Source organism: Haemaphysalis longicornis, unplaced genomic scaffold (assembly GCF_048455015.1).
Source record: "Haemaphysalis longicornis isolate Haplotype H1 unplaced genomic scaffold, Haemaphysalis longicornis Haplotype H1 scaffold_7, whole genome shotgun sequence".
NCBI lineage: Eukaryota > Metazoa > Arthropoda > Arachnida > Ixodida > Ixodidae > Haemaphysalis > Haemaphysalis longicornis.
In genome coordinates this window covers 70132483-70158560 of record NW_027526422.1, presented here as the reverse complement: position 1 = coordinate 70158560, position 26078 = coordinate 70132483, and the positions used below count along the sequence as shown (strand labels likewise).

At 47.4% G+C, this 26078-nt stretch overlaps 3 protein-coding genes across 12 annotated transcripts in view; 2 read left to right on the top strand and 1 right to left on the bottom strand.

The window, feature by feature from the left end:
• The window catches only part of LOC144145876 (uncharacterized), a 46039-nt gene extending 36323 nt beyond the window's left edge, over window positions 1-9716 (bottom strand). For 2 of the 7 annotated variants that reach the window (XR_013317612.1, XM_077677696.1), the window contains exons 1-4: window positions 9513-9716; window positions 8985-9184; window positions 3320-3403; window positions 1266-1388 (exon numbers count right to left, since the gene is read on the bottom strand). Coding sequence is in view for 2 of the 7 variants with exons in the window: in XM_077677696.1 (XP_077533822.1) it covers window positions 1266-1388; window positions 3320-3403; window positions 8985-9184; window positions 9513-9619 (514 nt within the window). In the remaining 5 variants the exon portion in view is untranslated. Of the gene's footprint in view, window positions 1-1149; window positions 1389-3319; window positions 3404-5753; window positions 6377-8984; window positions 9185-9512 lie in introns of those variants that run through there. The other 5 variants (XM_077677698.1, XM_077677697.1, XR_013317613.1 and 2 more) reach the window with 4 other exon arrangements.
• Window positions 9717-9905: 189 nt separating this feature from the next.
• LOC144145887 (uncharacterized) lies at window positions 9906-15198 on the top strand. Of its 4 annotated transcripts, none has more exons than XR_013317622.1 (2): window positions 9906-10127; window positions 11434-14084. XR_013317622.1 is itself a non-coding variant. In XM_077677723.1 (2 exons), the coding sequence occupies exons 1-2, from the start codon at window positions 10921-10923 to the stop codon at window positions 14537-14539; spliced, it is 543 nt and encodes a 180-aa protein (XP_077533849.1). In that variant the 5' UTR covers window positions 10190-10920; the 3' UTR covers window positions 14540-15198. The 4 variants fall into 4 exon arrangements, 1 of the variants encoding a protein (XP_077533849.1); XR_013317621.1 differs by lacking the exon at window positions 9906-10127 and adding an exon at window positions 14097-14231 and having other exon boundaries at window positions 10139-11681; XR_013317620.1 differs by lacking the exon at window positions 9906-10127 and adding an exon at window positions 10139-11020.
• A 2088-nt stretch (window positions 15199-17286) lies between these two features.
• LOC144146334 (uncharacterized) lies at window positions 17287-24070 on the top strand. Its single transcript, XM_077678289.1, has 4 exons — window positions 17287-17322; window positions 18877-19195; window positions 20335-20345; window positions 22412-24070. The coding sequence occupies exons 1-4, from the start codon at window positions 17287-17289 to the stop codon at window positions 22859-22861; spliced, it is 816 nt and encodes a 271-aa protein (XP_077534415.1). The 3' UTR covers window positions 22862-24070.
• The last annotated feature ends 2008 nt before the right edge of the window (window positions 24071-26078 follow it).

The following is a 26078-nucleotide window of genomic DNA, read 5'->3' as shown; positions in this document are numbered from 1 at the left end:
GACATGAAAGATGACGCTGCGCATAAGAGTCGAACACACCTTGTTCCTCTCCCTCAAGATGATCATGCGTCAATTCATGAAGCACAAGGAGCTTCACTTGAAGATAAAACCACGAGGGAGGAAGGTGTACCTAGATATACGTCACATAGCCATAGCCGCTATGGATCATGTGCAATTCGGGCAAAGAAGTAGCAGGCCTGAACTTCCCTCGCTCGTTTATTTCGGAGGGAGATGTTGTATGGTCAAACTCCAGGGTCATGTGGCATCCACAGCAACATCGCGGGCAATGCACATGAACTGGCAGCGTGAGAGATTTATAGAACAGTTCGCTCTTGGAATAAACTGGTAATGTGGAGCTCCTGGGTCTGCCTCTTGATTGATTGATTGTAGGATTTAACGCGCCGACGCAACGCAGGCGATGAGGCGCGCCGTAGTGGAGGGCTCCGGATTAATTTTGACCACCTGGGGATCTTTATCGTGCGCCGAAATCTCGTACACACGGGCGTTTTTGCTTTTCGCCTCCATCAGAAAAGCGGCCGGGAATCGAACCCGCGACCTCGTGCTCAGCAGCGCAACGCCTTAGCCACTGAGCCACCGCGGCGGGTAGGGGTCTGCCTCTTGCTTATGGCGTACACCTGCGACCGCCCTTAAAACAGCAGTATTTATGACAAGTTTTTTCAATGGCGCATGAACAGTGTGCTTATCGGAGGAGGGTGGAGGGGTTGGATAAGATGCGCAGCAAAAGAAAAAAAGCGTTCCTGTAATGTAAGCCACATCTACCGAGCTCATTACTTGCAGGTATCTGCTAGGTTGTCACGAGCTACCCTCTAGGTCCTGTCTGGGAAGCGCCTCTTATCTCATCCTGTCCCACTTGTACAACGGTTCAAACTTACTATGGAACCGCAAGTGCACTCACGATAAGATGACAAGGCAAAGGCGCGCGGTTTAGACTGAACAGCAAAGCCAGCAATGCTATTTTATTTTTGTTAAAAGAGCGAAATTACAAAGGCGGCTTCAGACAATGCATGCATTTCGGGGTGGTCTTCCACTGCTCCGTGTGCAAATCGACTGGCATTGAACACTGCATTATTGCGTCAACTTTTTCAGCGCACCGAAGCATCGATTGGCAGCAGTTTCTCTGCAACTTACGTTTTGGAGCAGGATGGTGCAGGAAAAATGGGTTATTGTGCAGCACTTCCACCCCACCAATCGCCGCGGTAGTAGATATGCAGTGAATGGCAAGCAGCACGTGCAGTTGAGCTTGCCTTCTTTGTGAGCAGGTCCGGCGTGATGACTTTGGAAAGGTTGAGGAGAGTCACCGGAGGAAACGTCCAATTTAGTCGCAATGCGTCCTCGTCTTGGGGCACCAGTAGTTGCTGCCTCCGCAACTTGAAAAAAAAAAAAAAAAAGATAACGCATTGTGTAGCGACCATCACTTCTTTCTTCCCTCAAGGTGTTTGTGAAAAGGCTGCGTTTCACGGCAGTTTCAATAAAAGCTTGCTGGCCTAAAATTTGCTGAATAATATTACATCCCAACATAACCTAACATATAGCCTTACCGAACCTAGCCTAACCTTACCAAACACATCATAACCTACCAAAATTCAACCCAACTGCAACAAACCTAATCTAACCCAGCCCAACGACACAGAACACAACCTATATCAAATGTAATTCAATCCATTCTAGAAATCCTGCGCGTCGATCTTTTGATATAGTAAAAACCAGAGTAAACAAGTATTAACAAAATCACGATGACAGAAAAATTCTGAAAGCTAAAAAAAAGGACATCGCAATGATGGACTCGAGCCTGCGCCTTCTCATTTAAAACCAAGTACTCTACCACAGCGCTACAAGGGCAGCTGCAAACACGGCATTTTAAGGAATATTTATCCCATAGAAACTCCGGGTAGCATGTTTAGCCAATGAGAAGCGACTGCCGTGAGAAATTTCTGGTGGTAATTCTCGCAGTTGCCGGGGTAATAGACACTTGTGCACTCTTGGGCGCGCAATACGTAGATGTTAAAGTGGGAATATTTACATCATGCTTAGAGACCACGTTTAATTCAATAGGTGGACTGCGCTTACCATCACTAACAAGGGACAACACTCCAACAGCTGCAATACATGCAGATGACCAGACTATGTAGACCCACATGGGGTCCACAGGCACCCAACAAGACGCTCTTCAATAAGCAATACAGATCGCCCAAATATACCTGCAACCTCGTGATTTGGAATGCTCCCCTGAAAAATCCGCGCCCGTCACGCTATGAAAACGAACTCACAAAAAACAGGAACAGGCAATCCCGGATGCTGATCGAAACATAAATGGCCAACCAGTACTTAAAGTATCCCACCTCCGAATTCTAGGCCTCAATAACCCCAAGGACGGCTCCGGTTCTCACACTAATCTCCCTCTACAACAAACTCTGAGTCAGTTGGTCAGCATTACTCGGCGGGTCTCTCATTGCCGATACGGTATCAAAGGAGCCGGAACCACACGCATAATCCAAGCTATCCTGATTAGTCGCATGCACCGTACCTATAGCCCTAAAATATGCTGAAAAAGAGAAGCCAAGAAATGAAAAAAAAAAAAAAAAAAAACTGCACTGGGTCTACCTCCGTAAACGGCCACATGCAAACTACTGCAACTCGGACTTCACAATAGATGGGAAGATTTACGAGACGCTGACAATGTCACCCAGCTGTCACGCCTCAAACTCACCAAAACTGGGCGAACTACCCTTGGCCACTTGGGATGCACGGTCCCACCCCCAAAGGACCAAAAACAACGCCATTCGGAAAACCATCACATCAGAGTCGCTGCAATACTACGCAATGTGCATCCCATCTACAACCAAGCACGACCCGTCGCACACGTGGGAGCCCTGCAAATTAAGTATGCTGCACAATCTGACACCCAATATTGCGACGCGTCCCCGTACCCGCACAAACCGGCTCATGCAGTCAGTATAATTGACCCCCACGGAGCAGAACTAACAGCAGCAACGATTTCCACTAGAGGCACAGAAACTGCCGAAGAACTGGCCATTGCATTGGCCGCAACAACTGCCCCCCACCAGGATGAAGAGGAATTCCTCATGATAATTACACTCTCAAGCAGCATGCAAAAATTACACCATTGGCCCCCTGCGCCAACTACAGACAAACTCATACCCGCACGGCACCATTCTACACGCCATCCACCCCACCCTCTATACCACACCTGCAAATTCTGCATCCAGCCGAGCACACTATACCATAACGGTAGTGCTCACAAACCCCTAGCCTCTCCACAAACCCCAACCCCACTTACAAGAAGTGGGCAAACTGGCTGAACAGCTCGGACTTCTCCGACCAGCGAGACCCGGTACGAGGAGCAAGAGCAGCCAGCGTGGACCTGGGTTTTCCAGACCAAAAAAGACCCCCCCAGGACAGGTGCCCCTAACATCAGCACCTAAAGCTCGTCCTGAATAAAGTTTATTCCATCCATCCATCCATACCAATGCGTTGTTGTGCAGTGGACATCACTTTTGTCTTCCCTCTAGGCGTTTGTGAAAACTCTTGGGTGCGCAATAAGTAGATTTTAAACTGGAAACATTTATATCAGGTTAAGAGATCACGTTTTATTAAAGTGACCATCTTCCTCAGACACCAAAGTGGAACGGGGGAGGGGGGGGGGGAGGGGGGGTGCTTGAGGAAGAAAGTGTCACATAGCTTGAAGGGACATTAAGGCTCAATGCAGCTTTGTTTTAACTGAAAGATAATTCGTTTCGTAGTTCTCTCGGTGTTTGTTAGACAAGAAACGCACCGTTATTTACTGAATAAGTAAATAAGTACTGAATCATGTCTACCCACTGTTCGTCAGACGAATAAGGGTGTACCGAACGGTTTGTTGATACACTGTAACTTCAAGAAAACAGCTCATGACATCGGGATTAAGCAAGAAACACACAACAGTTTCAGTCCCATCATGTGCGCTCTTTCTTGAAGTTCTTCAAACGGTTTCTTTTGGCTCTTTCATTCCTCCAGCTTTTTATTTGTGACACTGGGCTTGATACCCATTTTCCATATTTCCGGCCAAAAACGGGACAAAGCACCATCCCACAAGCAGGCCGCGAGACAGCGGGACCACAGCCGCAAAACCGGGATGTGTCCTGCCTAAATCGGGACGTCTGGTCACTTTACGTTTTATTGAATGAGCAATGCTATTCCTCACGAGATTGACATGTAGGTGGCAACAGTATTGCGCTGCTAGTGTGGATGCTGCTCCGCTGAGCTGCCCGGGAGAATGCACACAGTGGGCGCGCTTCGTGCCTTTCTCGCACCATATGTGCGCACGAAAGTGACAGAAAGAGTGGTATGCTGTAGTTCAATTCCTCAAAGTTGAATGTATAGCATGGAAGGGCAATAAGTCTTAATTATTATGCAAAAAAGTGGCTACCCATCGGGAATCTCAGAACGGCCGCAATAATGACAATGAATTTGTACACCGTGCCTCGTAGCAAGCTCCATCTTTCCAGACTATGGCTTTGAGTCTTTAATAAAATCATAAAAAGAAACAAATCAGGCAGCCCTGATCTCTGGAATTCAGTTTACAACAGGAGCTTAAATCGCTTTCGTTGGTAGTATGACGCATTCTTGCATTTGCGGGGTGCCCTGAAATGTTACACCACTTGACTGCCCCAACCTTTTTTCTAAGTGCTTACAATATTTTTTGTGTTCAAAAGGCAACATAAAATTACTCAATTTTAACCAGTGCAGAGATATAAATGCAGCCGTTCTAACAGGTCATTTGCGCGCAGCTTTAGTTAAATGAAATTTTAGCGACTCTGAAGGCTGGTTTGATGAATAACGGTGTCGGATCACTTATTTAAGGCTTTCGTCGCAACAGAAGTTGCGAATTAAATTGCTAACGCGCGCAGTACAATCAACATCTTATGTTTAGCTAGACTTGCTAAGTGACAAACAGGTTTACAGTGTGTAAACCCAGCTTCTGGGACCTCACGGTCAGCACAGATTTTCTGTTACGAGTGCACTGTTGACCATTTGCGTTCCTTTTAAAATCTAACAGGCGCCTAGAAGAGCAAGATGTGTTTGCATTCTTGCATAATGTCGCTTACAAACCATAAAGATGGCAAATGAGGTTGCCCTGTTGCAGATGTAGTAAAACGTTCCCTTTTTATTTCTCGTTACGAGACAACGCAACGGGTTCCCCGTAACTACCCCGTGTTGTTAACTAAACCTCGCTTTTGTCTTGGCATTTAATTCTTGAGGATTGGCTAGGCTTAAAAAGGCACGGATAAAAGTTTGCGCTTTTTTTTGGGGGGGGGGGTTCTGCCAACGTTCCAAGCGCAGTGATAGGGTGGCTAGAATGGGAAGGTGTGATGACCGCGGCGCCTTTCCCGCAGAGCGGGTGTTCCCCCGGCACGTGCCTGCTGCTGGGGCAAAACAAGGCGCTGTCGTCAGGGGCGCCGTCAGCGTTTCTGCGGGGAAAAGCCAGTCCAGCGGCCAGCCTCTCTGCCAGCACCTGGACGCGGACTATTCGCGGTGTGTTTTGCTGCAGATTATTGCGTGTAGCGTGTATGACTGCACTGCTGTGCGGTGGCGAAGATGCCTTCAACTTGAAATCAAAAAATCCCCGCACCTCCCCGAGGGGGATTGTGAGGATGCAGAAATGCATTGGGTGCACCGATGAGTGTGGTACGATTAATGGCGAAGAGAGAGGCGAGAGTGTGAGCGTAATCATTTATTTTTTTTCTTTTCCCAGACCCGTCATTTCCGCTTCGTTATAGAGAAGCGTCTTCGAGACCGCGTTGAACGCAACCGCCAACTGCAGAGGATCGTTCACATCAAAGTCGTCGGGAATCGTTTCGAACTCACCGTCAGCATCATCGACGTCGTCTTCCTGCGGTTCCTCTCGTTCGCCGCCGTCATCGAAGTGATCGAGCCGACTCCAATCGACCCGAACGTTGATGGCGCGATACAGCGGGGTGTGTTCCAGGTGCTTGAGCCAAGCCAGGATGTTGCCGCGCTTCACCAACCCGCGCTTGTACGTTGCCGGACTCATCAGCCTCCGCTTGATGTGAACGACGAACGCAACGTCCTCGGGTACCATGCGAGGAAGGCACCGCACAACCTTCAATACGTCGATGGGCACGTTCACCGCCTGTCCCTTGATTCCAAACTGCCCGTTGCCTCGAGTCAGCCGCCTGATGCTCATGAAGGGAAGTCGAGGCGCGATGAGCCGCTCTTCGACCGGGTTCAGATCGGGAAGATGTGCCAGCCGAGGAGAATACCGGTAGCCAAAACTCACGCAGCCCTCCTCTTCGCAGCTTTGTCTTCTTCTCCTTCTTCTTCTTCAGCGGTTCCTCTACGGGAAGATGACGATGGTGGTTGAACGCGAAGCTATCTCGTGATGGATTGTTTGGTTGGCCAATCCCTAGGAGCATCATGCCACAATCATCATCAGACGCGCTGCGCACGCCGGCCAAGGAACGCACGACAACCCCCGACTATAATGCATTTCTGCATAAAACTCAGAGGTGGTGTTGCGTGCCAGGGTGCAATTCCGGATACAAATCTTGTTCCGAAAAAGGGTCCCTCTTCCGTGCGCCGAAGTGTCAAGACCTATTTTTAAGTGATCGAAGGGCTGACAAGGGCTGTGGAAAGTCGATCGCGTGACGCGACAGGCGCACCCGACATTTATGGCGTACTTGCGAGGAGGGAGGTTCAGGGATCTCGAGGAGCTCGCCGCAGAGGCGAAGCGCATTCAGGGCGACATCCTCGCCGTGCGTGCGTACCGGCCCCCACCGCCCGCGGCACACTCGTTAGAGCCCCGCTGCGCGTGGAACGGAGGGCTGCCTTTGTCGCATCGGAGCATACCAGATGCTACCGCTTCGTATGCGGACGAGCAACCCCGAGTCGGGTTTGAACTCTCAGACCGGGCTCTAGACCCATATTCGTACGCGTGGCGGACTGTACAATCTGGCGCAGAAGCTGGAAGGGCTGTGGAAATGCACTGAACTGTACTCATCAATTATTCTTTCTAGGATATTTCAACAATCATTACACTGCTCATTTCTGCCAAGCGACTGGAAGGTGGGGAAGGTGGTTCCGGTTCACAAGTCAGGTAGCACACATTCTCCAGAAAACTACCGTCCCATATCTCTAACCAGCATTCCCTGTAAGATTCCTGAGCATGTAATATATTCCCACCTAATAGATTTTCTTGAGACCAACTCTTTTTTTAACAACAGTCAGGACGGCTTTAGGAAATCTTTCTCCTGTGAAACGCAACTAGCTTGCTTTACTAACGACCTGTTTTCTAACACTGACCTAGGATTTGACACTGATTGCATCTTTATCAACTTCGCTAAGGCCTTTGATACCGTTTCCCATAACCTACTAATCCATAAACTTAGTTCTCTTAACATTGACCCGCTAGTACTAGGCTGGATTAAAAACTTCCTTGCTAATAGAACCCAATACATAACTGCTAACAACTCGTCTTCTGCACCCCTTGCGGTAACCTCAGGCGTGCCACACGGGTCGGTTCTCGGTCCTCTACTTTTTCTTGTCTATATTAATGATCTTGCTTCCTGTGTGAAATTTTCAACTATCCGACTTTTCGCTGATGACTGCGTTCTATATCGTAAAATTACTGACTTAAGTGATTCTAACAAACTTCAACAAGACATGGAAACGTTATATCGTGGTGTAACAAGTGGTCTATGAAACTTAACTTAACCAAATGTAAATGCATGCATGTATCCCAGCGCACTAATATTACTAATCTGAATTCATACCTACTCAATGATAGCCCTCTCTCAGTTGTCTCTTCTTACAAATATCTTGGACTAAACATTACCAGCAACCTATCCTGGCACATGCATGTCGATATTATATGCAGCAATGCTAACCGCATGTTGGGCTACTAGCGTCGGAATTTCTCGTCTGCGCTATCATCTCTGAAGCTAACACTCTACAAAACATTAGTTCGCTTCAAACTAGAATACGCATGCGCCATTTGGGACCCGTAAAACATCACCCTCGTTCACAGCATTGAAGCCATCCAAAATCGCGCAACACGTTTTATCTTGTCCAACTACACCCGATATGCTAGCGTGACTTCAATGAAAACAACACTTAAATTGCCAGAACTTTCTTTCCATCGTAGATGCTTCCCCCTTTCACTTTTTCATAAAATATACCACCACAACCCTTTCTTGAAAGAACAGCTTCACACATACATTTCATCTTGCGTTGACCACCATTTCAAAGTTAGTGTGCCGTCTTCTCGTACTAAACTTTGTAGCAATTCATTCATCCCAAGCACAAGCAAAGAATGGACCCACCTTCCCGCCACCGTCATCCTGGATACCAACACATTCAAAACCACCATTCATGAAACGCCGTGTTGAAAGATTTCTTTGTACCTTGCACATTTTTTGAGTATGTTTGTTCACCCACTCCTTTCTGTAATGGCTACGGGCCTTGAAAGTATGTTAAATAAACAAATAAATAAATAAATAAATAAATAAATCGTCTCTAGCTATGAGACATGAGATGAGACGTGTGGGATGTGGCAGCGATAAAGAAGCAATCGACCACATAGTGAGAGAGTGCCAAAAGATTCAGCCGGCTAGAATTGGGGGGGAAAGTCCTACTTCCTGAGGCACTGGCTTCGCAGTTGATGGAAGCATTTACTGGTCAGCAGTATGTATCACTAAGCATGGGCTAGAGTATTGGCGGTAAAAAAGCAGGGAAGTCGATAAAGTGTCATCCCACGCAGGGGTAGCGGCAGGGCAGAATTAAAAAGAAATACAAGTTGAGGGTTAACTAAATTTAATTTACTAAAATAGGCTGGATGGCGCATGCCATCACCCCGATTCAAAGAGGAGGCCTTTAATCATAATTATCATATTCGTGCGTAGAGCGCACGACGTCGTGCGTGTATTGAGCAGGTGCGCTGTGCTTACCGTCACTGGCAAGGGCCAACACTCGAACGTCGCGGACTCCAGCCCACGGAACCGCAGAACCGAGCAATCTTGTTCTTGCAGGGTCGGCGAAGTCGCCAACGGCGAAGTGGTCGGAGCAGAGACGGTGCGACAGCCGTATTCTCTCCTTCGGCAGCCCCTCCCAGTCCGGCCGATTCACGTACCGCATCCAAGCCTCAAACCTGCGGCACAAAACAGCAAAAATACATCGATAAGAATCCTGAATCGACGTTTAAACTGTAATAAAGCAATCATAAAAATCATACAACGAGCATGCAGCCACAAATTCACCTAACGAGCAAGAGTTTGCTTTCATTAAAACTTCGGAAAACTTCGCGCGCCTGCAAGCTTGGAATTTTTTTGCACGTTCGTTTCCAAAAATCCATTTTAAGACGACTGACATGTCTCGTTAACATCACGTAACATGCGCAAAACATTTTAAAGCAGAAGAGTGCCTTCGGTCGGCCTGTTTTGAATTCATTACAACTCGTACAAACCTAGTTTCCTTACCTGCTATCTTTGGGGAACGCAAAAAACTTGGCCGAACTGTTTCGCCCTGTGTTGCGGCACCACAGAGCTGCGCAGGACTGGTGATGCTCCTTTCTGCACGGCCCCATTTTTAGGATAATACAATATATTTTATAATGCACCGAAACTGCCAGCCCACGCAGACGTTTAGGCAACCCAAGCAACACTTGGCATGCTTCCGATGCTTCCTCACTCATGCAAAAAAAAAAAAAAAACATGGCGCCGATGAGTTGTTGCGCATGCGTCAGGAGGCGCGAAAGCATAAAAAGAAACAAAAAATACAGCAAGTAAAAGAGAAAGGTACGCCACGCTGCAGCACCTTGCAGCTAGGATCGCCCCAAATTTCGAAACCGAAACTAGGCAGTCGCCGTCGAGTGGAAAGTCATGAAAGAAAGAAGGAAAGAAAAACAAATTCTGCACTCGTTAATGCAAAGAGTAGCTCGCTAAAAATACGATATTCTTAGAACGAGGTACCACATCACCGGTACCGAAGCGAAACCTGCTACTCGGCACCTCAGTGGCCTCAGTACGCCTCCGAACAACCTGCGTTCAGGAACGGTTGACGAGCACGAGTCCCGACTCAGGGTCATACCACAGGTCATACTATGTCATGCGGTCGTCATACTATCATGGATGCTGTCCAGTATATTATCTCTATGATGCTGTCCCTTCATCGAAGGAATTTATCTACCATGTAAACAAACGAAAATGTAAACAGACATCGGGGGAAAGCTGGAGAAAGAGGGCCTGGCCCTGACAAAATATTTCTTTTTTACGTAAGCGCATTCTGAAAAGAAAGCATGAGGTGTTTTAAGCGAGGTAGTTTTCTGCACCAAAAACTTCCCATATCCTCTGGCTTTGCCATAGAGAGAATATACTTACCAGTCTTACCAGTGGCATCAAGATGGCATCGAACAAGGCGGCGCCCAGCCAGTCCGAGACTGCAGCCGGCCGCTTGTTTTGACAATTTGATAAGTGGATTCCAATTTCTTTTTGCGTGCGCCAGTCTTTCAGAAACATTGAAGGAATCTTTGGTGTGACGCTCGCTGACGGGATGACCAAGGAAATTATGAGTGGCGTGCTTGCGCGGCTTTGCACTGGCGGGACGTGCAGTTTGAACGGATTACCGCCTGTCGATGCCAGCCGACTGCCGCAACGCTTGTTTCATTCCAGGTTTCACTGACTAACGAGAAAACGGCAAACGTATCGGAGAGTTGTATAACCGAATTTTGGACGCGTACCAGTTGTTTCCGCTCCCGGCTGTGTATGTGCCGACAGTCCTGTGTGCTCGAAACTGCGCGCATGAGGGCACTCACGCGCGCAGTTTTTGCTGAAGGTGTCGGTAACCTCGGAGAATTTATTACCACAATTTACGTGTCTCTCATTCTGCATGTTGAAGATTACTCTGGGAGAACGGGGCCTACATGCGCCCATAATCGTTCAAGTCGTCGTGACTCACTTGCGCCTTCGTTGCTGGCGTTTTCCGCAAGGTAAACTTCTACGGGGTTCATCTTGACGCCTTGGTTGCGACATACGCACTTCTTAACCCGGCAGTGTAAACGAAACTGCCGTCAGCGAGATGCTGGTAAGAGCGAAACAGACGTAATGGCCTGTCCGGCGCGTCGTCTTACTGGCGATCGCTCCAGCGTCATTAACGAGCTAGCAGCAGGAATAAGCTACTGTGCTCTCCGGAACAGTGTGCTCTCTTATCAGGTCTCAACAATCAGTTGACCGTCAAGCTCTAAGACTAAAGCACTCCACATGCCAATTCCGTATCGAGCTGCTTGTTGCGAATGTTCGAGCCGTCGTGAAAGCACTCCTGGGCCGCACGGCGGCTTCGATAATAAGCTTTATGGCCTCGAAAAACTGAAGAAGCTTGGTGTATTGTGCTTCATATTTGCAGGCATCAGTCCCGCTAGTGAACCGCTCAGCTGCTGGGACGACAACCGTGCTGAAAAGGCCCACCTTCTGCATTCTGACATGGCTGGGATCTTCGAATTGATTATGCACGACCTTGCAGTCACATCGTCTCCTCCCCGTGGTCCCCTCTAGTCCTACCAACTGCCCGAGCTTAGCTCTACCATCTGCTAAGAAGGAACGTGCAAGCTGTTCAACCCAGAGAGAAGGCCGTGCTTGGAACTTTGTAGCTCGGTTAGGAGTGACCGTTCTAGCAGCATTTGGTTACCCCAATAAGGGCTGCATGTGTCAGTGCTGCTACATTAATCAGTGCTTGAGCTGGTCGGTGATTTGCTGCAAATTTCTCTGTTGTTTCCCGTTGTTGGCCATCCTTGTTCAGTGCCCTCCAGTTGTCTTTAGATGCTGCTGTGGCTATCATCTTACAGTTAGTTGTCTGACGTGCTCAGTTGTTAGCAAGTGCACATTTAAATGTACCACTAGGGTGGTGTGGGCAGAATGTCAATGAAATTTTTTTCCGTGATATAATTTATTGTCAAGAGTGACAGCAGTTTCATCCGCATGTGCCGTTGCATAGCTATATATAAGCCAGCTGCTGGTCTCTAATCTGTTATTGCCTCAGTGGTCACTTGCGTCTGTTGTAAACATTGTCTGTTCTGAATTTTTAAGCTAGGTTTTAAGCTTTTATGGGTGATTTACGTGCATTTCTTGATGGGGAAAGTGCATTCTAACCCTTTGATGCCCAAAACTTTATTATTTTGCTTAAGCGTGTGAGAAGTTTTTTTTATGATCCAAAAGGACTTCCGACATCACAAATATGAAATCAGAAAAAAATTTGGTCCATTAGGACGGACACTAGGACACACTGGGCATTGGCTGCCCGTATATCACTTGAACAAGAGAGCTACCTTGACCACCATGATTTATGGTTCAAGTGAAGACAACTACGTAAAATTTGTATTTCTGTCATATGTAATAACAACGAAATTTCACAATTTCGGTTACCTGTCACTAGCCCATTTAGTTGCGCGGGCTCGATGCGAGTTGACACGCTTAAACCAAACTTTTTTAGCCCACGGACGTACGTGCTGCCCTGTCTGCTTTAATCTTTGAAGGTCCGGGATCCTTTGTCTGTCGACAGGTGGTGTTAAATGCTGGAAAAATCACAAAGTGCGAGAGAAAAAAATATTGCTTGAGTTGTTGCTCCTGAGCAACACTGGGCATCAAGGGGCTAAAGTGCTTCTTTCCTCGTACCATCCTACCTGCCGAAATGCTGACGTTGTCCACCACGACTCTCTGGCAAGCCCTCAGAGTACTAGCGTGTTCGACATGCAGTGCAAAAAATAAAGCTACAGAGACACCTAATGATGCAGTGAATGCGAACGCATTAATGTGCCATGGCCGAACATGTCCGCTCACTATCATTTCCCCTTTTGTCTTTCTCTGGTCCCATGTATGCCCTGCTTGCCACAATCTGACGGAACAGTGCCGTATAAATGCATGTTTCAATAATTCCACATAGTAACACTGTAAAAGCAGGCATGTTGCATAAATTTGTATTGTTAGTTCTGTAATTAGCATTCCTGAGCTGCAAGGGTAGGCCTTTGTACATGCGTGTAATGTGTGTTTCCAAGTCAAAAGCCACAACACATTCAGTGGGTACACCTGGAGCCATTCAGCCACTGCGGTGTTGAGGATGCCTACTTGTTCCGTTTCAGAAGCTCCGGGATGGAATATTTACTCAATTTTCTTTTCAACTGAATTGCATTACACTGTTTGCGGGAGCTTTGCTGAGAAATATGCCGTCAAGTTGAGCATTTTAACTGAATTACATTACTCTGCTTGTGGGAGCTTTCGCAAGAAATATGCCTTCAATGTGGGCGTTCGTTCAAATTTTGGTATTCTCTGAGATGCCAGACTTTCTTTTCTGTGTGTCTGAATCATCCGTCGGCCTTGCTGTGTGCCATCTCTTCATCACGGCAACACCAGGTTTTAGACATACCGAAATGACTGATGCTTTCGCATTAAACAGTCAATTCTAACAAACAAGAAAAACGCCAGTTTTGATAACTGACGCAGCACGAAAACAGACTGCAAAAAAGTGTGTTGCCATTTCGGTAGTTGATGGGGCTGCCATAGTTAATGTACGGGGTTTTCTCTTCCGTCTGCTGCAAAAAAGGCGAAACTCTAGTTTGCTAAATAATCAATAATTCAAGTGGAGGGCACTTAGTAGTGCAGCCACAAATAGGACCTAGACTAATTTTCTTTTCTCGGCTGACTGGAGCCAACCTGTTGCCCTTGCGGCAGCCCTAGGAGAAGCGCACCCAGGTGCAGCTCGCCTGCTTCTTCTGGTCTGCCGGAGGAACCGGCACCCAACCGGCTTGCGTGTCACTTCCGCTTCATGGCTGTGTGCACGATCCACCGGCAGGTGCAGCGTCGTCTGCGACTGAGCTAGTTTAGACATTTCTAGTTAATTACTAATGCATTTCGCAGTGTTTCCAGTCGTGCCAGTTGTTTCGGAGATACGTACGGTTTGTTAAAAGTAAATTTGGCGGAGGTGAATCAGTCCAGTTAAAGTTCTGCTGTCAGTGTACTGCCACCGTGTTTCCCAGTGCAAGGACTCTCAGAGTTTCCCCTCCCTCCCTGATGCAGGCCCCCCCGCTTCCCCCTCCTTGGGTGACGGCCACAGCCAGCAGCAGGGCCCTCCCTCGGGTCATCGGCTGCTGCGCTGCCAGCAGTGCAGCTACGTGACATCACACCACGGCCACCTGAAGAGGCACCAGCGCACACACACGGGCGAACGTCCCCACCAGTGCAGCCACTGCAGCAAGGCATTCGTGCAGAAAAGAAGCCTGGACATCCACCTGCACGTCCACACTGGCGAGAGGCCCTTCCACTGCCACCTGTGCCCCATGGATTTCACTCAGAAGAACAACCTGGTTAGACATCTGCGCACCCACACAGGAGAGAGGCCCTTCTGCTGCCGCTTCTGCCCTGAGGTCTTCCAATACCGCCACCAGCTGAAGATGCACGAGTGGAAGGCACACAGGCATGGCAAGGAGGAGAGAGGAAGGGGGCCAGTGACCCCAAGCTAGTGTAGTTGTGGGTGGGTCTAGAGCAGCTACACTGGAGTGCCCATTTAAAGACGTGCAGCAGCATCGCAGACTTACATAAGGAAAAGACACGCCCCTTTTTGAAAGTGGCAATCAGAATGTGTCGCCATTCATACGCATGCAAATGCACAGGGTGTGTGTGTGTGTTTCTCGTGTAATTTCCCATTGCGGTGGTAAACAACAGTTGATGTCCAGGGCTTGTCTTGTATGCTTTTTGCACAGTCAAATTTAAAGTGCATCTATGACAACTCAGAGAAAGACGAAACATCGGAAGCGTAAACTGATGCCAACTATCACTTTAGTTCGTTTCGGTCATATGCCAAATGTAGCAAAGGAACAAGCACAAACCATGATGAAAAAAAAAAGGGAGAAAGTGTCAATATTGTCCATTATTTTAACTGTCGATACGTAATACTGGTTTCATGCTTCCCCCTTTTCCACACACTTGATATTATTTGGTTCCGTTTTTTTGGTGTACTCGTAAATGGTAAAAATAAACTTTAGTAGACTGTTGGCATCAGTGTATGTCTTTTTTTCACTCCCTGAATGATTTCTTTGAACCTTAAAATTCTGCAATGAATTATCTAATAACCTCAGTGCCCACACAATCTATTCTTCGCTGAAAGACCTGGGGAATCGCTTAAATGAGGGATGGAGAGGAACAACTGTTCACATCAACAATGACAATGTCTCTGGGAGGCAGGCGCTGTTATTTCATGGGTGAAATAAGTTCAAAGGAGACAAGGTGGCTCCTAGTAGCTTCCTTCTAGGAACAGTGTCATCATTGCTGTAAACACTTGACCTCTCCTACTTAAAGGATCCGTCGAGTCCTCCATTTCCACCTTCATATCTTCATCTTATGGAACCTCTGAACCGCAAATGCAATGCCATAACTCCATTGAACTTTATCCAGCTGTCTTCACAAAATGACATCTAAGCTGGAATGTTATATCAAGTTGAAGAAATGTAGTTTGACACACTTGCCTAAAGCAACGAGTTCAACTTCAACTACTTATCTCGGAGAACTGCGGACGCAAACGTTTCACAATACTTCGATGACAAGAGTGGTGGGCTTAGGCTTCAGAATTCTGTAGTAGTCTGGTTCAAATTTATTTCCAGCGTGGCTCTATAAGACTAAAAGTGAAAACTGCGTTATATAAAAGTGTGTTGTCCTATGTACGGTTCCTGAGTGAGTGGTCTTGATACAGCTTCTAGGTGGATGAAAACAATTTGTTGCATTTCTTGCAGTCACCCTGAGGCCACGAGCTGTTATGATTAATGGAAGTGTAAGATGTCACCCTTGGATCCTGCCAAGTACCCCTGTTTGACATGCATGGACGTGCACCCAGAACTGGAGAAATATGCACGTTGGAGCTTATTGTAGAATACACTGTTCACAAATGACACCAGGCACCTGCATTCTCTTCCGAGTTCCCGACGCGGCTTATTTCGTGTTTTGCCTGCAGCAACTGTGTACGGTTGCTTCGCTGGGAAGATTGCGCGCTGTAATTTGTGCCCACATGCTGGCATGAAATACCATCCGAATATGACAGGTTGTGCGTGTTGATGACTTCATGTGGATGTAACCTTCGGTTGTGACTATGGGGCCACTATCTTTGGTCTTGACGGCAGGCTGACTTCTCTACTGCCTGTGGTATTTTTGGGAAAAAGAAACAGTCGATCTGTGATTGAACGTACAAAGCCCACTGGTTAATATTCTAAACTTTAGGTCAGTAATGAAGCCACAATTGTCATTGTGGTGCAAAAATGTTCCTTTGTTTGCCTTGTCCCTTTCTTTCTTGGTGTTGCTGTTGTAGCATTTATTGCCTGTTGTAAGAGGGAACTCTGAGTTTATTTATTTATTTATTTAGATAAGTGCCCACAAACAGCATGATGCCTTAAGCGTGGTGCACAGAAGAAACAAGGGAAAGGATAGGAAAGGGAGATGTGTACAATGGGGAAAAAAAGTATAGTAAAAATAACATCAATGGATCAAACATTATAAGGCTGACTCACACATGATTCTACAACGCAAAAGAAGACACTCAGAAGATGTGTACCATAGCGAAAAAAGAGCATGAGAAATGAAAATAACCTCAATGGAGCAGACATCACATGGCTGACTGGCCTGATTTTACAACACATAAGTACACACTCAGGCTTTAGATGTATTTTTAACAGCTTGCACAAAAGTGCTGTAACGATCAAAGATACTCAGATCAGGCGCTTCAAGTGAGTTGTAAAGGAGTTGCATTCTCTGGACAGGACTTTTATGATTGACAGCAGGATAAAATAGCGGCGAGGAACGGCATTGTGTGGGGACATGAAAATTGATGGAAGTTAGCAAATCGGCAGAGTCAACAGCTCCATGAATGAGCTTGTGAAGAAAGCACATATCGAGGAGTGTTCTTCTGTCACTCAGTCTGCTTAATCCAGTGTGGTCGAGTATTCTGTCATACGTGTAATATATTTTCCTGAAAAGGTAACGATCATAATAGATTCGAACAAATCTCATCTGGACTCGTTCCAGAGACAGTGACAAGTATTGAGGAACAGAGTTCCATACAAACGAGCAGTACTCTAGCCGGGAACGTACAATAGCCCGAAACAGGGACAAATAGCAGGTAGGATCAGTGAACTCTTTCGTGACACGTTTTACGAGTCCAAGGGCTTTCATTGCATCGCTGGCTGTTTTTTCAATGTGGTGTTTAAAACTTAGTGATGAGTCAATGTGCACACCCAAGTCCCACACTGTTGACGCTCGAGTAATGGAACCCCCATGCAGCTTATACAAAAATTGAATCGGCATCTGTCGACGATGGTATGATATCACATTGGTCTTTGATGGGTTGATGCGAAGCATGTTTTCTGAATACCATGCTGACACAGTGTTAATGTCATCTTGTAGAAGAGAGCACTCGCTAGCCCTGTCTATAGGCCGAAAGATCTTAATGTCATCAGCAAAGAGGAGCATTTCAGAGTGTTGCATGTGCTCGGCCAAGTCATTGATAAAAATCAAGAACAACAAGGAGCCCAGGTTGCTTCCCTGAGGCACTCCAGAAGTTGAGCGAAATTCACCAGAGAAACAGCCCGCAACTCGTACAACGTTTGTACGGTTAGGTTAGGTTAGGTTAGGTTAGTTGTAGCAGGAAGACAACCACGGCTACTTTAACCAAGTCCAAGTGCATGCTTTGCAGTTGAAGGTTTTGCACAGGATGTTTAGTGTTTTTTTTTTTTTGCTGCTTCATCTGAGGTTGTCGGATAATCTGATGGCTGTGCATATTGTCTATGTCGAAATTAGTGAACACTGCTGAGGTGCTAGCCTAGTGAGAGTGGTAGAGAAGCCATTTTTATCTGAGTCAAAACCACACAGTTGCTTCTAAATCTTTTGAGCTGTTGCTTTTTGTGTGTGTGTGTGTGTATTTAGAGGGATGCTATATGTGACAGGCGAGCATAGAGGCTGAGGCAGGTACAGCCACAATGAGGTGACAAGCACTCGCTGAAAAGGGGCCGTTCACATTGCGTGTCCGTTTGGTGGGGAGTGCATTTTGCGATACCAGTGGTGTGTGACCAGAAAACCTGCAAAATAAAAAAAAAATTGGGTAGGCGCAAACTTTGCAGCTTTCAGCCCAGAGAGTGGCATCAAATGAGATCTTAAATGCGAAGCTTTATCTGGCTGCACGAAAGTAAAATCTGGTTTTCCTGTGTACATGGAAAGCTAGCTGCTCCAGAAAAACCCTATAAGCATGCGTCAGAAAAAAAACTAATCGGAAAGGAATTAGAAGTACGAGGACGGAGTTTGTCTGGGCTTATCCCTCTCTCAGCAGGGTGAATGCGCAATCAGCTACCGAGTGAAAAGCAGATATGTACTTGTGAGGAGCAGAAAGCGTACAGTCAACGACGTTGTGGGCGGGGTTGGGAGCGAGCGAAAATACCACAACCATGCAATGTATAATGAAAGAGTCTTTATTGAACCTTAAGGAGTAACACCCAAGTAAAACCGGCCATGTGTCACACCTTTGCTGGTTACCCACCTGTGCATGGGCACATTTTTTCATTGTGAGAGCAAGAAACGTGCTGTTCTTAAAGAAACAATGATTTTGTAATTTTACAAGTCTTCTGAGTGAAAAACTGCTGAGCCAGGAAGAAAGAGGGGGGGGTTTGTTTGAGCTACTGGGCAACGCCAACGCATGTTATGCTTCAGCAAGGAGGGTCACCTGGCATCTGCAGAGTTCACTCCCATCTCTTGCGTGCTGGTTCTTTCCCCTTCCGCCTCGTTTTTGAGGCAGTGCCTCAAAAACGAGGCGGAAGAACCCTAGAAGGACCCTCACTGTTTCCCTCTTGCAGGCTGCTCCACCTCTTCTCCCTCCCCGGGCGGACGCCGTGGGGAGTGGCACTGTCAGCAGTGCAGCTATGCGACGCCCTGTCTCGGCAGCCTGAAGAGGCACCAGCGCATAGACACAGGCGAGCGCCCCTTCCAGTGCAACACCTGTGGCAAGGCCTTCGTTCAGAAGGACCACCTGGATGGCCACCTGCGCACCCACACGGGAGAGAAGCCCTTCCGCTGCCGCTTCTGCCCAGAGGCCTTCACACAACACTGCCAGCAGAAGAGGCACGAGCGGAAAGTGCACAGCCACTGCCAGTAGTGCAGCAGAGCGGGAAGTGCCCAGCCGGGTGTGTGCGCAGATAATTTGGAGCGAGCTCCTCTTTGCGGAACATTACAGAGCAATATTGCAGTGCGCCAGGAGGTGCAGGAGTCATGGAGGGAGAGCCAATTTTTTCTTGCAATGAGACCTGGCTACGAGCGAAGATTTTGTGATGACATTGTGGCCTCACCAGCCGGGTGGCCATTGCTCCACTCCATGTGTGTGGGAAGCGTCATTCTGGGTGGGACTTGTGGCGGACGGCCGTGCCTTATGGTGGTCACAACCGCTTTGCACCGAGGGTCGGCCCACAACCATGGGGTGCTTGTATGAACAGGCACTGCAGCCTTGCAGATTGATGCAAGCAAAAGGACCACACCTTGTGAAATGGGGGAGTCGTAATGCATCACTCTAGATAGATGTGCTAACACGCACTGTTTATGTGTCTTAGGCTATTTCTCACTGTGGTGTGCTGCCTTCCGTCAGCAGGAGAGAGAGAGAGAGAAACGTTTATTTGAGCTTTCTAAATTGGGAGTGGTTCCCTAGTCCAGGAATCCATGAGGCGAGCAGAGAGCCTTCGCTCTGGATGCCAGGAGCTGCTGTACGTCAAGATGGCTGCTGGTCATCAGGTTCTCCCACAACTCAGCGGTGGGAAGAGGGGATTGGAAAGTCGGAAGCTTGGGATCGCACCCACACTGTATTATAATGTGTATGAGGTAGAGTTCCGGGTTGTGAACAAAACTGGCATTCAGCAGAGTATTGAGTTGGAAACATACGATGCAGGCGAACTGGGCGAGGAAAGATATTGGTTTGTAGTCTGCGGAGCAGCGATTCTTCTTCCTTGGAGAGTGCAGGGTGAGGGGGGGGGGGAAAGTGTTGTCTGTCGGACCGGTAATATTGCATGTTGTCTTGATATGTTACGAGCGGGATTGACCATGTGATCTCCTCGGAAGCTTGGAGAGAGAGGGCGCAGGCTTGGTGATGAGCAAAGTTGTTGCCCGTCAGTGAGGAATGGCCAGGAGTCCAGATGATATTAACTTTCCGGCGGGGTTGATTTGGTAAGAGTAGCTTTAAAGTAGAAGGGGCCACGCAAATGGTGATGTTCAGTGCTTGTCCCGTGTGTTTTTTGCGCAGGTACAAGCTACGTTGGCCCCTAATTTAATTTTCCTGGCTTTTTGGCCATGTGGTGGCCATTAAAACCAGCTTCTTCTTGTTGAGCTACCTACCGGTAGCTTATTCTTCTGCAACCTTTTCTCTTTCTCCTTTTTTTGTACGGTTTTCTTTCCTACGGTGTACTTTGCACAGTCAATTCTCTTTTCAACTCAATTGCATTATACTTTGTTTAAAGGAGCTTTGCTGAGAAATATGCCGTCAATGTGGGCATTCGTTCACCTTTTGGTGTTCTCTGAGATGCCGGTGTTTCCTTTGTATGTGTGTAAACCATTCGTCAGCCGTGTTGTGTGCTATCTCTTTACCAATGGTTTTAGACATACTGAACTGACTGGTGCTTTCGTATTAAACCGTTCATTGTAACAAACAAGAAAAAAGCGAAAGTTTTGAAAGCTGACGCAGCACGAAAAAAGACTGCAAACCAGCTGTGCAGTGCCCTTTCGGTAGTTGATAGGGCTGCCATAGTTCGTGTACAGGGTGTTCTGTTCTTCCACCTGCTAACAGCAGAGCGAAACTGTAGAGTTCGCTAAACAAGGAATTAATCACGTGGGAGACACTTCGTAATGAAGCCACAAATAGGACTGGGACTAATTTTCTTCAGTAACTCTTTTAAGTTAATTTTGCGGACAAGAACTTTGTTTTTGTGAATTGGTGAAATGACTGCTGTGAGTGGAAGGTGATCTGGTTCAGTTAAGGGTGAATCAGATACGATTGTTTCTGGTAGGCTCCAAAGCAGCCTCAAAAAGGTTAGTCCACAATGCGCTTGGTTCGATGCAAATGTCGTCGAAACAAGATGGTCATATATAACAGAACCTGCTGTTGGGCGAGTTGGTACATACTTAAATGGAAGGTTTAGCGCAAACAAGCCGAGGACGGTGGCAAACGGGAGCGCCTGTCCCGTTTGCCACCGTCCTCGTCTTGTTTGCGCTAAACCTTCCATTTAAGATGGTCATCTGTCACCCCTGTAATTTAACTCCTCTGCTCTCACTCTTGCAGTGACTTGAATGGATGTTTATTCACTTTATTTCGATGGTATGGCTTTTGCACTGCTCACACCCATCCATTAAGTGAGCGCGCACCCTTTTCTTTACCTGTTGTTTCTTGCTCGGCCTAGAACAGCATGATGCGTGCGTGGTCTTTTCTTTTGTCTTATTTTAATCTCGCACGTGTTCAAGTCCTTCTGCGCGATTTTTAAAGCACTTGATATTGTGAGAACCAATTTAAGGTATATTCTTAATTCGAAGAACACGTGTCTTGCCAATTCAGTATTTACATTCTGCAACAAATGTGCCTTTGGCTTCCTTTGCAGTAACGGAGAGGGCATATTTGCGTTATGCCTGCAGGTTATGTTGTTTTGAATGGGTCTGCCAAAATATACCTAATTTTGACAAATGGTTTCAATTTTTGACTGGAAGGCCATGTTGAGGGACAAACAGCCAGACCAAAAACTGGCATTTAGGTAGCCCAAAAGAGAGTATTATCTTCAAAGGCCAACTGCACTCAGAATTTTGACCTCTTGAAAACCTTATTTCCATATTGTCTGGCTAAAAAACTGCAAGATTCAAAATATGGCAGCTGAAATGCACATATGCATGGCGCAAGTCAGAATGAAAAATCGCTGATTTTGAAACTGGAATTGAGCAGAGTGGTGCCTTTGCAGCCAGGCTGAAGTGGCATTACGTCTGGCCAGCCAGCTGGAGCAAACCTGCGCATGATGCATCGCACTCGCTACATCCCGAAGAAGCACCCAGTGGAGCTTGAGCTTTACCGGTTCTCCTGGCTGGGCGGAGGAACCAGCACCTGGCCGCCTGCAGTGTCACTTCCACTTAATGTCCGTGTGCGCGATCCGCCGGCTGGTGCAGTGTCGTCTGTGACGGAGCTATTTTAAATGTTTCTAATTAATTAAGAATGCATTTCACGGTGCTACCATTCAAGTGCCAGTTGTTTACAGGATACTTATGATTTGTTAGAAGTAAATTTGGCCGAAGCAAGAGAGTCCAGTTGGCATTTAAAGTTGGTGCACTGCCACCTTATTTCCTAGTGCAAGGACTCCCAGTGTTTCGCCTCCCTCCCTGATGCAGGCCCCTCCGCTTCCCCCTCCTTGGGCGATGGCCACAGGCAGCAGCAGGGCCCTCCCCACGGTCGTCGGCTGCTGCGCTGCCAGCAGTGCAGCTACGTAACATCGTACCAAGGCCAGCTGAACAGACACCAGCGCACACACTCGGGTGAACGCCCCTACCAATGCAGCCACTGCAGCAGGGCGTTCAGGCAGAAAAGCGACCTGGACATCCACGTGCGCATCCACACTGGCGAGAGGCCCTTCCACTGCCACCTGTGCCCCATGGATTTCACCCAGAGGGCCACGCTGATCACCCACGTGCGCACCCACACGGGAGAGAAGCCCTACCGCTGCCGCTTCTGCCCAGAGGCCTTCACTTACCACTGCCAGCTGAAGATGCATGAGCGGAAGGCACACAGGCATGACCAGTAGGAGAGGAGAAGGGGGCAGTGGCTCCAAGCTGGGTGATTGTGGGTGTGCTTAAGGCAACCACGCTGGAGTGCCCATTTTAAGATACGCTGCCAATTTGCAGACTGACATAAGGGAACGCGGCGACCTTGCACTCTCATTTTGGAAAGTCGCAATTACGATGTTATGTCATTAGTACATATTTAAAGCACGCTGTGTGTGTGTGTGTGTCTCGTGTGATTTCTTATTGTGGTCGTGCCTTCTGTCGGTAAACTACAGTTGATGTTTAGGGCTTGTCTTGTATGCTTCTTTGTACAGACAATTTTAAGGTTCAGCTATGTGCACTCACAGAGTGACGAAACATCAGAGGCGTAAACTGAAGGAACGCATGCAAACTGTAATGAAAAAATAAAAAGAAAAGGATGTATCAACATTGTGCATCTCTTTGAACTGCTGATACATATTGGAATGGGCGTAAGCCCCCAGAAAACAACTGTTGCAGCCAGCTCCACCTACAAGTTTTTAAATCAAACTTATCAGTTATCTGGTGGGTTTTATAAAATCTTTATATCACGAAATAAAAAAAGACTATTTAGAGTGATAGACAAGGATTAATTAACAAACAAAACTACTAAAACAAACTGGCAAGCAGCAGCCACCAGGGGTGCAGCATACAACAAGAGTTCCTCAGCAGACATTTTCATCGCAAAAGGGACCCCCTTAATCAGCCCCTAACGGCACACCTCTCTCTTCTACTACAGTGCACCTGTGCTGAACTAATTCTGACTCATGGAGAAAGTGCAGGCCAATCCGACAAGACCTAGAGTAAGAAAAAAAAACTTGCTACATCAAAACGTGCAACTTATTCACCACCATCACTCGAACTGTCAAAACAAAATCACAAAAATCCCTGAAATACAAGCCTCAAAATTCGCAAAACTCTCCAAACGTAAACGCCTTGCATTTGCACAAGAGGGCATATTAAGCAAAGTTAACACATCTGCGTATAATAGCGTAGATGTGTTATTTGTAGAAGGAAAACTAACATTATGAATGAAGCTAGAAATGAAACACTGAAATAAAAAACAACCTCATTCGCCTCATTCACTTCATGTCTGATGCAAAAATAAAATAATCCAGAAAATGCAACCAGGAACCCCAAAAATATCATTGATAAGCACCAATCTGGCTACAGTTAAAAGCCTCAAAATGAACAGAAGCGGCAAAGAATCTTTGCACAGTAGACAATTCTCTAAGTTCCTGGAATTGGGTCACTTTTCGCGTACAAAATTAATCCTTTGTTTTGTCACGGACTGCCTCCATGACTGTCAACAACAACAGGTGAGCTGGTCTGAGGTAGCTGCTCGCTCTCTCGCTGCCGAAAATCAACCTCAACAAACCATTATACAGACACCCCCTCCCCCCCCCCCCCCCCTCAACACAGTGTCACTGCAGATACACACTGCGCAAACTCCCCCCCCTGACAGTCAATGAACCGTCACCTGAGATACGTGCATTGATTGCGCTAATTCAGAACCTTCAACAGCAGTACGCCCAGCTGATAGACTGCTTGGAGGCTCTTGAGGCTTCCTGTGCCGCCACACCACCCTCTATGCGGGACCAGGTAAAGGCCACTGGAGGATCAATTCATTGCCAAAAGTTATCCCCTACGTGGCGCAACAAGTCGAGCAATCTTCACTGCAAATGTCCAATTAGTTAATCACCGACACAGCAGAACAAATCGTCAAACTCCTTACCGAACGAATGCCGGCCTTAGAACAAGCAATCGTCCCCAACCTCCCGCAAGCCAAGAGAATCCGAACGCTGCATGACCCACCACTGCCGCAACAATGGGTCTCCACCCTTGGTCATCTACCAATGGAATTGCCACTACTTCAAACGAAAATAGCAGCCATCAATCTCCTAAAAACGACATCGCTCCCGAACATCGTTGCTTTACAGGGGACCCACACCCAAACCGTCACTATGACACGTTCATTAACCCCAACAATAACCACACAGCAGTTCTAGTCAATCACAACCTTATTGCCCAAGCGATAAAGTTGGACTCTCAACTGGACCATGTCTTCGCAGACATACTCCCGAAACAAACCGACTGGCCCAGCCTTTTCGTCATGAATGTCTACAGCCCACCGCGGCGACCTTTAAGAGCCACAGAAAACCTACTCCAACAAGCAGTGAAGCGTGTGGGCGGCAACCCACTACTACTGTGCTTCTAAAAAGGGCGCAGCTCTTCTAGATGCTGCAGCTGTATAGCTTTATACTATGCGACAACCTGACGGTACCGACGTGCATGGGAACTAGTGTAACAAGGCCCGATACCATTCCCGACCTCAGCTTTTCCCAAAACGCGCTACAACTAACCTGGGAGACCCATCCTGACTCTTGGCAGAGCTTCCTAGGCTTCAACAGACTGGCCCAGCTGACTCATCTTATCCAACGTGTCTGCTCCCGCAATCGTGGACTCGAAAGAGCGGACCCACGCGGGATTCTTCAGGCCATGATGATCAGCAGAATCACTTATGGGACACCCTACAAGGCTCTCGAGACCAAAAAGACCAACAAAATCGATATGATTCGCAAAGCCTACAAAACAGCCCTTGGCCTACCAGTCTTCCCATCAACTTACTGCCTCCTGCAGCTGGGCTTGCATAACACCCTGGCTGGACTAATTGAAGCCTACACCAACAGTCTGCATCAACAACTTCGACTACACCCGCCGCGGTGGCTCACTGGCTAAGGCGGTGCACTGCTGAGCACGAGGTCGCGGGTTCGATGCCCGGCCGCGGCGGTCGCTTTTCTGATGGAGGCGAAAAGCAAAAACGCCCGTGTGCGCTAGATTTCGGCGCACGATAAAGATCCCCACGTGGTCAAAATTAATCTGGAGCCCTCCACTACGGCGCGCCTCATCGCCTGCGTTGCGTCGGCGCGTTAAACCCTACAATCAATCAATCAACAACTTCGACTAACTGCTACAGGGCAATATGTGCTAAGCACTTTGGGCTACTCCCTTCCACCAACAATCAACACCCTGCAGAGCATGACAGCGATCCAACGAGCTGCCATACTGGTAAGAACAAAAAACCATTTCAGTAAACTCGGGTAGTTGCACAAACGTTTATGTTGGAGTTGTGAAAACACAGTGAAGATACCTTGCTACAGGCAAATGTTCTACAAAATGATCTCCTCTCGCCCTGCACATTGCATATGCAAGGGACCC